The sequence below is a fragment of the Sorex araneus genome, chromosome X (genome assembly GCF_027595985.1).
Source record: "Sorex araneus isolate mSorAra2 chromosome X, mSorAra2.pri, whole genome shotgun sequence".
NCBI classification, from domain to species: Eukaryota; Metazoa; Chordata; class Mammalia; order Eulipotyphla; family Soricidae; genus Sorex; species Sorex araneus.
The window spans coordinates 38,987,004-38,999,785 of NC_073313.1; the positions used below are offsets into that span (position 1 = coordinate 38,987,004).

The window sequence follows — 12,782 nt, forward strand, 5'->3', positions numbered from 1 at the left end:
GAAAAATTATAGTTGGTGGGACAGAATCACCGAAATGATATATCTTGAAGCATAGTACAGGTGGAGATAAGACACTTTATGGACATGAGAGAAAAAACTGTAAAAATTAAAACCCCAGGGCAGAGAGATAGGACGGTGGTTTGGCCACATTTCTTTTTTTAAAAATTTTATTGAATCACTGTGAGATAGTTACAAGCTTCCATATTTGGGTTACAATCTCACAATGATCAAACACCCATCCTTCCGCCAGTGCGCATTCCCACCACCAATATCCCATAACTGGAAGACTGCTTCATGAACGGAGGGGAGAAGGCAGATGGAATAGAGAAGGGATCACTAAGAAAATGATGGCTGGAGGAACCAGTTAGGATGGGAGTTGCATGCGGAAAGTAGATCATGGACCAAACATGATGACCTCTCAGTGTCTGTGTTGCAAGCCATAATGCCCAAAAGTAGAAAGAGTGTATGGGGAATATTGTCTGCCATAGAGGCAGGGGGAGGGTGGGAAAGGGGGGGTATAGCTGGAGCACAGTCTTAGCATGCTGGAGACCCAGGTTCTATTCCCAGCACTTTAACATTCCCTGAGCTCCCTATAATCTTCATTCTCAGCTATGGAAAACAAACTATCAAATTATGCCTTTTCAGCAGGTTTAATTGTTGGGGGAAAATTCCAAATAATCATAGTCAGTTCTCTGTTGAAATATTGAATGTACCCAAAGTATAGAGAGAATAAAGTGAAGATCATTGGCCAATCAGTTGCGGGGGCTGGGGGGTGGGAAGGAGGTATATTGGGGTTCTTGGTGGGGGAACGGGGCATTGGTGAAGGGATGGGGGTTTGATCATTATATGACTGAGACTTAAACCTTAAACCTTTGTAACTTTTGTCACGGTGATTCAATAAAATAAAATTAAAAAAAAAACACACAATTCCCTGAGCTCCTCCAGAAGTGACTGTGAACACTGCACTGGGCACCTCTGGCTGCAGCCCCAACCCTGCCCACAAATCACCACTTCTCAGAAATATGGTTGAAATTCCCATTTTAACCAATTTTGCCTAATAACAGTTTATCTGTCAAATAGGAAGTGAGCTTGCTTGGAAGACTTTCCGTTGGTTAGAATTGAAGAATACGTTTTAGAAGAGGGGCAAGAGTTTGGAATATTGCTAGCCTACCTTTGTAGCTTTACCTAAAGTGATACGTCGCTTTCTAATAAAAAATGAAAACAACAAAATACTCTCCATCTCCCCCCCAGAACCCCCAGCTCAAAGAAAAGAGAGTAGCATCATTAGGGGTATTAGACTTCTATGAGGTACCACTTAAATGGGCAGTCTAGCAACCTTTTTGTGTTGACTGTGGGAAGATAAAATTAGGAAATGGTGTCAGGGAACTTTTCTCTGTTTCAGTCTGAATACGGTATTTTCATGAAATGCATCCTAGCCATTTATTGATAACTTTAGTTGTATAGTAGACATATACATTGCAAACATTTTGTACATGTCATTTTGTGGCCCCCTTTCTATTTGTGACATTCTTTGGTGAGTATCCAGAAGTGGTAGTGATAATTTCAGCGATTTTAAGATCATTTTCTTGCATTCTCATAAGTGGTTGATTGCTGCTAAGTATCAACTGGATAATAATTGGCTAATTCATTTGATGGAGAAAAAGATGTAATTCGGAAATAATTGACCTAACTCTAGAAAAATAGATGCTTAAAAATTGTTTAAGTCATTGCATTGTTAAAAGTAGCAAATAATTTGGAGTTAAAGTGCTATAAATAAAACAATATAAATAATGTATATATATTTGAATTTATAATTTGCATTTTAATTATGTATGTTTAAATCTTCACTTAAAATATTTTCCTCAGGGGCCAGAGTCATAGTACAGCAGAAGGGAGTTTGCCTTGTACATGTCCAAACCAAGTTCAATTCCCCAGCACCCCATAAGGTCTCCCGAGTACTGCCAGGAGTGATCCCTGGTACAGAGCCAGAAATAAGCCCTGAGCACCAATAGATCTGATCCCAGAACAAAACATAACCAAAAAATAGAAAATGATTTGGAGTTAAAGTGCTATAAAGATAGCAATATAAATAATGTGATGTATGTTTTAATTTGGACTGGAGCAATAGCACAGCAGGTAGGGTGTTTGCCTTGCATGCGGCCAACCCGGGTTCGATTCCTCCGTCCCTCTCAGAGAACCTGGCAAGCTACTGAGAGTATCCTGCCCTTATGGCAGAGCCTCACAAGCTACCTGCGGCATATTCGATATGCCAAAAACAGTAACAACAAGTCTCATAATGGAGACGTTACTGGTGCCCGCTCGAGTAAATCGATGAACAACAGGACAACAGTGCTACAGTGACAGTGCTATTTTTAAATACGTAATTCACATTTTCATTATGTACGTTTTACTCTTCATTTAAAGGTATTTTCCTCGGGGGCTGGAGTGAGAGTACAGTGGATAGGTAGCATCTTGCATGTGACTGACTCAGGTTCGAACCCCAGATTGCCATATGGTCCCCATTCAGCCAGGAGTGATCTCTGAGTGCTAAAATCACTCACGAGTAAGTGTAAGTCCCAAGAACTACCTGGTTTGGCCCCAAAACTAAAATAAATAAATGTAAAAAGTCTTGCTCTTCAAGCCTGTGTTCTCCCTTGAATACATATCTCACTTGCTTACTATGTTTCTTTGTTTGCCTATTTCCACCTGGAGAAGCCTATATTCTCACTTGAACACATTTCCCCTTCTTTCTCTCCTCTCACATCATTCTAAGCAAGTTTCATTCAATAGAAGTGCCTTTCTTCATTTAATATGTATATGTACATATATATGTATGTATGTATAAATAGATAATATTTTCTTCATAGTGGAAAATACTAACTAAAAGCAAAGGATTCAGTTCTAAATCCTTAGTGTTAGAATTCTATATCATCTAATCACACATATAAAAATATGTCACCAATATATATCAATATATATGCTTCACAGTGCTCCATAAAATTAATCTCTTAGGAAAAATTAACTCAAGCCAATTTTTTCCCAGTATACTTACTGTATTATTTCTAGCTTTTAATTTTATCTAGTAGGTGATGGTCTTCCCATTGAATGAAAAGTTTTACTTATTTATTTATTAATTTATTTTTTATTTTTGGGTCACACCCAGCAATGCACAGGGGTTACTCCTGGCTCATGCACTCAGTAATTACTCTTGGTGGTGCTCGTGGGGACCATATGGGATGCTGGGAATCAAACCCAGGTCGGCTGCATGCAAGGCAAACACCCTACCCGCTGTGTTATCGCTCCAGCCCTGAAAACAGTGTTTTTTTTAAATTTATTTATTTTTAATTATTTTTAATTTTTAATTAGTGAAACACCGTGAGGGTACAGTTGCAGATTTATACATTTTTGTGCTCATGTTTCCCTCATTCAAAGTTTGAGAACCTATCCCTTCACCAGTGCCCATTCTCCACCACCAGTAAACCCAGCATCCCTCCTACCCAATCCCATCTCCCACCACCCCACACTGCCACTGTGGCAGGGTATTCCCTTTTGTTCGCTCTCTCTAATTAGGTGTTGTGGTTTGCAATAAAGGTGTTGAGCGACCACTGTGTTCAGTCTCTAGTCTGCATTTGGCCCACATCGCCCTTCCCCCGCAAGGCCTCCGACCACATTTTACTTGGTGTTCCCTTCTCTATCTGAGTTGTCTTCTCCCCAGCATGTGAGACCAGCCTCCAAGCCATGGAGTCAACCTCCTGGTACTTATTTCTACTCTGCTTGGGTGTTAGTCTCCTGCTCTGTTATTCTAAATTCCACAGATGAGTGCAATCTTTCTATGTCTGTCTCTCTCTTTCTGACTCATTTCACTAAGCATGATACTTTCCATGCCGATCCACTTATATGCAAAATTCATGACCTCTTTTTTTCTAACAGCTGCATAGTATTCCATTGTATAGATGTACCAAAGTTTCCTCAACCAGTCATCTGTTCTAGGGCACTCGGGTTTTTTCCAGATTCTGGCTATTGTAAACAGTGCTGCGATGAACATATAAGTGCAGATGTCATTTCGACTATACTTTTTTGCCTCTCTGGGATATATTCCCAGCAGTGGTATTGCTGGGTCAAATGGGAGCTCAACCTCTAGTTTTTTGAGAATCGTCCATATTGTTTTCCAAAAGGGCTGAACCAGTCGGCATTCCCACCAGCAGTGTAGAAGTGTCCCTTTCTCCCCACATCCTCTCCAACAGCGGTTGCTTTTGTTCTTTTGAATGTGTGCTAGTCTCTGTGGTGTGAGGTGGTATCTCATGGTTGTTTTGATCTGCATCTCCCTGATGATTAGTGATGTAGAGCACCTTTTCATGTGCCTTTTGGCCATTCGTATCTCTTCCTTGGGAAAGTTTCTGTTCTTCGCCCCATTTTCTGATGGGGTTGGATGTGAAAACAGTGTTTTAAATCAGTTCCAAAAGACTATGAGAAAGACTGAGTTGATGTCATAAATAAAATTGAGGAAATTAGGTACCAGAAAAAATACCAAGATTTTGGAGTTTTTATGCCTCCTACACATAGATATTTTTTTGAGTCAGAACTTAAATAATAAAAAAGGGGGAATGAAGCGATAGTACAAGGTAGGGTGCTTTGTTTTTCATGCAGCTGATCCTGACCATCCCATAAGCTCACCCCTGGAACTTGCCAGGCGTGATCCCTGGTGACAAAGCCAAGAGTCAGTAAACCCTGGTCACCAGGGTGTGGCCTCCTCCGCTACCTAAAAAAAGCAAACAGCAAAATGGGGTCAGGGGCCTGAGGAATAGTGTAGTGGGTAGGGCACTTCCTTTGCATGTGGCCAATCTGATTTTGGTCCCTAACATCCCATTCGGTAATCCAAACCTTCCAGGAGTAATCCATGAGCACAGAGCAAGGCGTAAGCTCTGACCACTGCTGGGTGTTGCAAACAAATCAAAACCAAAACCCCATTATCCCCATGTATTTCAAATTATACAGTTGAGTAGTATAGTCATGTTGCATGGCCATTGTGCTTAAAGAAGCATTCGTAGACAATAATATCAGCTCAGTTATGGATGAGAAAATAGCCATTTCTCCAAGTGTAGCCTGATGAAACAAGTAAAACAGAGCTGAAGGAACCCTTGATCCTAGCTCCACGCCCTGCCTCCTGTCCCACCTTTTTCCAATGTTTGGATATAGTGACAGCCTATAGTGAGTGATCATGTTTCATTTTTGATTGCATAATCTAGGCTCAGGGGTTGGCAGAACTTTTTTTAGGTAATCGAACACAGGGCCAACAACATTGTATTCTAGAACAAGGTACCCTGTTCCGTTTAAATGAGTTAGATCTTGAACCCCCAAATTGCTGTTGTTTATGAACTGAATAAACCCATTTAGCTATAAGGTATTTTAATAAATACAGGGAAATGGTATACTTTGCCCTGCCAGGAGCGGCCCCTGAGCAATAAGCAGAGCTGAGAGTAGCCTGTGAACACTTCCACATGTGGCTCAAAAGCAGAAAAAGGGCCATGCTAATCGTCTTTGTGTCGTTACAATTTTAGTATATGTGCTGCCAAAAAGAACAGAAGTTTCCTCAAGAAAGAAATACAAATGGCCAAAAGGCACATGAAAAAATGATCCACATCCCTAGTCATCAGGGAGAAGCAAATCAAAACAACAATAAATATGTGCACTGGTGAAGGGATGGGTGTTTGAGCATTGTGTAACTGAGACTTAAGACTGAAAGCTTTGTAACTTTCCACATGGAGATTCAATAAAAATAAATAAATTTTTTAAAAAATGAGATATCATCTCACCCTACAGAGACTGGCACACATTCAAAAGAACAAAAGCAACCAGTGCTAGCATGGATGTGGAGAAATAGGAATGCTCCTTCACTATTTGTGGGAAAGCCGACTGGTCCAGCCTTTCTGGAAAGCAATATGGACGGTCCTTCAAAAACTAGAACTTGGGCTTCCATGAGACCCCGCAATACCATTTCTGGGAATATAGCCCGAGGATGCAAAAGAGCACAGTAGAAATGACATCTGTACCTATATATTCATTGCAGCACTGTTCAAAATAGCCAAAATCTGGAAACAACCCAAGTGTCCTAAAACAGATGACTGGTTAAAGAAACTTTGGTACATCTACACAATGGAATGCTGTGCAGCTGTTAGGAGAGATGAAGTCATGAAATTTGCTTATAATGGATAAACATGGAGAGTATCATGCTAAGTGAAATGAGTCAGAAAGAGAGGGACAGACATAGAGGGACTGCACTCATTTGTGGAGTGTAGGGTAGCATCACATGAGGCTGACACCCAAGGACAGTAGATACAAGGACCAGGAGGATTGCCCCATAGCTGGAAGCCTGCTTCATGAGCGGAGGGGAGAAGGCAGATGGAATAGAGAGGGGGTCACTAAGAAAATGATGGCTGAAGGAACCATTTGGGATGGGAGATGCATGCCGAAGGACCAAACATGATGACCTCTCAGTGTCTTTGTTGCAAGCTATAATGCCCAAAAGTAGGGAGAGAGTATGGGGAATGTTGTCTGCCATGGAGGCAGGGGGAGGGCGGGAAAGAGGGGGGGTATACCAGGGATATTTGGTGGTAGGGAATGTGCACTGGTGGAGGGATGGGTGTTTGATCATTGTGAGATTGTAACCCAAACATGAAAGCTTGTAACTATCTCACGGTGATTCAATAAAATTTATTTTTTTTTAAAAAAAAGCAGAAAAAGTAGAGAGAAAGCAAAGACGGGGAGAAATAGAAAAGGAAGGGAGAGAGGGAGTTGAAACTTCTTGAAGCACTAAGCCCTTTAAGCCCAATGTTGACTATCCATAACTCTGAAACTAAAGAATTTTTTTTTAAAGTGAGTCTCTAGGGGGCCGGAGCAATAGCACAGCGGGTAGGGCGTTTTCCTTGCACGCGGCCGACTTGGGTTCGATCCCCGGCATTCCATATGGTCCCCCAAGCACCGCCAGGAGTAATTCCTGAGTGCAAAGCCAGGAGTAATCCCTGAGCATCGCTGGGTGTGACCCAAAAAGCAAAAAAAAAAAAAGTGAGTCTCTGTAGCACAGCAGGGAGGGCATTTACCTTGCACAAGGCCAACCTGGGTTTGATTCCCAGCGTCCCATATGGTCCCCTGATTACCACCAGGCGTAATTCCTGGGTGCAGAGTGCCAGGAGTAACCCCTGAGCATTGCCGGGTGTGGTCCAAAAAGAAAAAAAACACATGAGTCTCTGAAGTTAGTATATACATTTAGCAAGTCCTGAAGCTAGAGCAATTCTTTTTTTTTATGCCAGGGTATTTCAAAACTATGGCACTTTGGAGGAAAATTAGAGAGCACAGAAGGATATTTTATTCACTCATTAATGTGAAAGTACTGATGCTTCATATTTATTGTTTTTTGGATTGTAACCAGTGATGCTCAGGGCTTACACCTTGCTCTGTGCTCAGGGATCACTTCTGGGGCTACTTGAGAGGTACTTGTCCGTAGTGCTGGGGATCTGAACCAGGGTCAGCCATATACAAAGCAAGTGCCTTAGTATCTTTACTGTCTCTCTATTTTTCTTTCATGAATCTGCCATCCACATTTATCAAATCTCAATGGCCTCCCTGAATGGAGCTAAATGGGGTGGAAGGGCGATTCCAGGCACGCAACCTCCTACTTGGGCTTCTTATCATAAGATAAATACAATTTCCATTATTCCTGTTTACACACATACTCTATGGCCAATACAGTGAGGGTGAATTTGTAATCACATGACATAGATGCTCTAAGTATGCCATTTTTATTTATTTACTTATTTATTCATTGCTTTTTTGGGTCACACCCAGTGATGCTCAGGGGTATTCCTGGCTGAAGCTAGAGCAATTCTGCTCTAGCTGCAGGACTGACTGAGAAATTCCTTTTTGAATGCCTTCTGTTTGCACACCTATTACTGGCATGCCAAGGGACCTCAGACATGATCAGGCATCATCATTCTTCACTTCTCAGGAGCTTGTATGCAAATTGAGATAACAAAATATACCTCATAAAGGGCTCTACCTATTCGGACAGACCACAATGACTCAGAAAGGTGTTTTACTCTGAGGTTTTTTAGGCTGAGACCCTGAAACAGACCCGAGATAAGAATTTGTGTGCATGTATATTTTGTTGGGTTTTGTTTGGGGGGAGTTGGTATAAAGCGATTGGGACAAGGGGAATGAGACAGAGACTGGAGGGCACCCAGTAGGGGGAGCACTACTAGATAACTATCACAGTGGTAACTATATAACTGTCACAGTGCTAACTGGATGTTACTCCTACGAGGAAGCACTGACAATATGGAATACATGCCAGAGTTATCCTACCTGATGGGGTAGGGGAACTGCATTTTGGCTCTTAGGAAAGCTACAGTGAAGAGTATTGAGAGCCCTTCCTGGGGCATTATGTCCATGGCCAGCCTGCTTTGTACCTGGGTAGAGCAGCCTTCAGGAGACCTGGAATACCATTTGGGCACAGTGTGCATCTAACTACAGAGTATCTATCTGGCCCTGTAGGACTCAGTGGAGGTGAGACTTAACAGTGTTCTTTCTCTTCTCTCCAGGTATCTTCATGTTCCTATGCCTGTTGTCCATTGTATATGGAGCTTTGCGCTGTAACATCCTAGCCATCAAGATCAAGTACGATGAATACGAGGTCAATGTGAAGCCCCTGGCCTATGTCTGTATCTTCCTCTGGAGGAGCTTTGAGATTGCCACGCGAGTCGTGATCCTGGTCCTGTTTACCTCCGTCATGAAGGCCTGGGTAGTTATAGACGTGGTCATCAACTTTTGTAGCTTCTTCTTTTACCCTTGGATCATCTTCTGGTACAGTGGCTCCCCGTTCCCAGAGCACATCGAGAAGGCCCTCAGTCGGATGGGCATCACATGCGTACTATGCTTCCTCACCTTTCTCTATGCTGGAATCAACATGTTCTGCTGGTCAGCGGTGCAGCTGAAAATCGACGACCCTGATCTCATTAAGAAGTCACAGAGCTGGTACCAGCCACTGATGTACTACATGCTGAGATTCATTGAAAACGCCTTCCTTCTCCTCATGTGGTATCTTAACAAGACCGACATCTACATGTATGTCTGTGCCCCTCTGTTGTTTCTTCAGTTGCTCATTGGGTATTGCACTGGCATTCTATTTATGATGGTATTCTATCAGTTCTTTCACCCTTGCAAAAGGCTCTTTTCCTCCAGTGTTTCTGAAGGCATTCAGGAGTGTCTAAGATTTATTTGTTGTAAATTCAAGGAGCAGACACCCCAGGAGACTACAAGAAGTATAGTTACAAACCCACCCACAGACGGGGATGAGCTACCTTCATGTAGTACTTTAGATCCTCCTCCTGCCATTTAAACCAAGGAGTACAGCTCTGCTTAATTGGACCCAAATCTCTGGGCATACAGATATATTGTTTTCTGGGATGAACCCTTTCCATCACGCAAGTGATAAGTTTTGCATAGATAACAAAACAGGAAGGTAGTTTCAACTCTTCCTTCTGAGTTGCTCCCCTTTACAGAGACCCCTTAGGTAAGTGGGAGCAATGGAGAAAGTGAGTTTTGGAGGGACAGCCTAGGACAGCATCATTCACAGTTGACCATTCACATTTCTCACCTTTACACTGGCATATTCAAGTTGGGCTAGTTAGATATAGCAAGTAGAATGAGGACAGAAGTTTTGCTTTCTAGTTTTCTAGATTGCTTGTCTAGATAGCCTAATGTTTTCTTTATGCTTTACACCTAATAACTGTCATGATGACCAGATGTTGTTACTGGGGTCTTGTTGTCAACAACATCATTCCTATCAGAGTTTTCATGGAAGGCTGTCAGTTTTGTTTCTGAATAGCCATATGTTACATGTTTATCTCATCTTAGGGTTTTGTCTACATAATCAGCTGTTAGCTGTCCTGGTCTGCTCTGTTTCAGAGGTCTAGACTTGAATGCTTCATCTACAAGCATCAATAGTTATAAAAATTGAATATTCCAGTGGAAGCCCTGGAATTTTAGGAAAGTTGTCTCCCTACAACATATTTAAGGAATTCTGGATGCAAGAGGGTTGTGGAAGCATAAAATGCTATAGATTTTTGTTCTTTCCTTTTCAAGATAGATAAAAATGTGAATCTGCAAGAAGGTAGGCTTAACTAACTTCCTTAAGTTTCAGTTCTCTCCTTTAATACTATGAAATTTCTCATAGAATTTGCTAGGATTATCCTTTTTTAGGAAGGAAGAAATACAACTCTTGATCTTAACTTCCTCTTCCTTACCTGTCAGGAATGTTTCAGATAAAGAGTTGCCTTAGTTGACATGTACTTTTCTAGAAAACTTTACAAAAAATCTCTCACCTTGCATAGGTATGTAGGGCATTTTAATTTTCATCATTTTAAATGAAAGGGTTTTCTTCCATCTTTCATCCACTTATCCCCAATTGAAGAGTCACTTCAGAAACTTTAAAATTATATAAAATATGAAATTATTAGAAGAATTTTTGTCTTTAAATGCATTTTAGTTTGGCATGATTGTGAGCTAATTTGAAAAAAGATTTCCTGTTTAATCTTTGCCACACTCTTATCTTCTGTATAATTTCTGCTTTCATCTGGAACCCTGTTTGTTTCACTAAGGGACTATGCAGCATATCCTCAGCAGTTTTGGTGGGAACCAGGATCCAGTGTCATTATTTCTACCATTAATATTTTAAAAGAAATACTTGAAACAGACCTCTCATGAACTAGTCTGAACATTATAGGTCAGTCAGGTTTGCTAGTCTGAGGAATCATAATGGGAGGGGTGGAGAGATGGTAGTTCCCAGCCTTGACTTGGAGACTGTCTCAAGAATCACTCTAAAATCATGACCTTCAAACACACTTAAATGAGTTTAACATCGAAGTTTGGTAAGCTCTTCAGTAACCTCAAACCAAACTGGTGGTGATGATATGTCAGACTTTTCAAGCCCAATTATAAGCCGCACTTGCAAGGACAAAGGGACAAAGGTAAATAAATGGTCCATTTTCTGGTTTTTTGCTTTTTGACATAGAGATTCCCCTACCTTGGAGTCATCCTTTTATGTCCATTCACTTTTGGGGGGGAGAAAAAGCAATGTCCATTCTTTTGCTCATGGTGAAACTGCTAATTTTTGTTGCTTATAACTCTGAAATAGCAGAATATTTGTTTAGGCTGAGAGCTGGTTGCAGGGAAAACAAATCAATTTCCCTCATGTTTTGAGAGTTAAGATGTGTTTTTCAGTTATGATTCTCATTTTTAAAAAACTCTTAGTACGTTGTATAATTATATGCCGTAACTTGTCATGCCAACTACTCCAACTGAATCACTATCATTTGGCTAGATGGAGGTGAAAATTTCTTTGAAATAGATTGAAATAAGATCATCAAACATGTTTAGACTTTGTCTTTTCATTACTAGAGACAGCACATTTTGTTACTGGCGATAATAGCATTTCCCTATCCATGCCCACAAGTTGCTTAATTGCCCCATGCCTGAGTCTCCTCACCTACACCATCCCAACCTACCTCATAAAGTTGTTTGAAAGATAAATTTTGATAAAAGGTGTGAAAACGCTCTATGAAAGTATTTTAAAGTATCTTGTCTATTTAAGGAGTTGTTAGTATAAATGCTTCAGCTCCATTAATGTTATTATTTATTTGGCTGTTAGAAAAGAAGCAAGTAGCATCCTCTGTGTGAATGTCATGAGTGAATTTGTAGGCCTTCAGGTCTATAGAAGGCAAGTATAAATGGTCTTAGTAGTTACCCCTTCTCTTAGTATTAGTTGCTTGTTAAAATTTGCATTCAACACATGGTACTTGAAGGAAAAACAGCCCACTGTAGTCTAAGAAATCACTTTTGCTGGGAAACGAATTTATCATCTTCATATCTGTTGACTTTTGTAAAGGACATAACAGCATCTTTTGAAAATCGTGGCTTATATAGCTTGAATGCCTAATATGCTAGACTATAATCGAATACGGGTTTAATCTTTTCAGCCTTGTAAATGGTAAAATAAACATTATAATTGATTATCAAACATAGTACTTCCTTAGAAACAACTTTAGGATATTAATGCTGTGGTTATGAATGTATGTGTTGCTTCATTTCAGCCAATAAATTGTTAATGTGAGTTTTTGCTGGCTGTTTTTCTGCAGTCATTGACTTGAATAAATATTTTTGTTTCTTCATATAATAAATTAATTTTTCAATTTCTTCATGTGTGTGATTCCTTATTTAGTCGACACAGGTGCTTTTGTTTTCATTTTTACTTCCAGGAAAGGACTCTGTTGTGATTGTCATTTTATAACCTGGAAGTTTTTTTCTGTGGGATGAGAAATTGAGAACTCTAGGATTCTGCCTCACAAAATACGAACAGTCTGGAATCTCTTGTGGTGGTTTTATAAGCACATACTTCATGTATTAAAACTGCACTGTTGGATACTAAGATTCTGCAGGGTTGTCAAGTGATTGCAATGTGGAATACAAGTAGAAAGTCAAGGGTCAAAGAGAGGGAGAGGGAGAGAGAGAGAGAGAGAGAGAGAGAGGAGAGATCTCAAATGAGCTAACATGAAGCTCATTTGATCATTTGAATGACAGATTTGAATGACAGATCAGATCTAATCAAATCGCATTTGATCCCTAGTACCGCACTGACCCAAGGATCACATGTGGCTCTGGTGGACTCCAGGCATGACCAAGCATGACCACTTAACCCTAAGGCTCACATCATGGGGTCAAAACATTGTTTG

At 40.6% G+C, this 12,782-nt stretch overlaps 1 protein-coding gene across 1 annotated transcript in view; it reads left to right on the forward strand.

Moving 5' to 3' along the window:
* Window positions 1-12,246, forward strand: part of XK (X-linked Kx blood group antigen, Kell and VPS13A binding protein) — a 69,561-nt gene extending 57,315 nt beyond the window's left edge. Inside the window, exon 3 of the mRNA XM_004612949.2 lies at window positions 8,595-12,246. Coding sequence (XP_004613006.2) covers window positions 8,595-9,391 — 797 coding nt within the window. The 3' untranslated portion in view covers window positions 9,392-12,246. The remainder of the gene's footprint in view (window positions 1-8,594) is intronic.
* The last annotated feature ends 536 nt before the right edge of the window (window positions 12,247-12,782 follow it).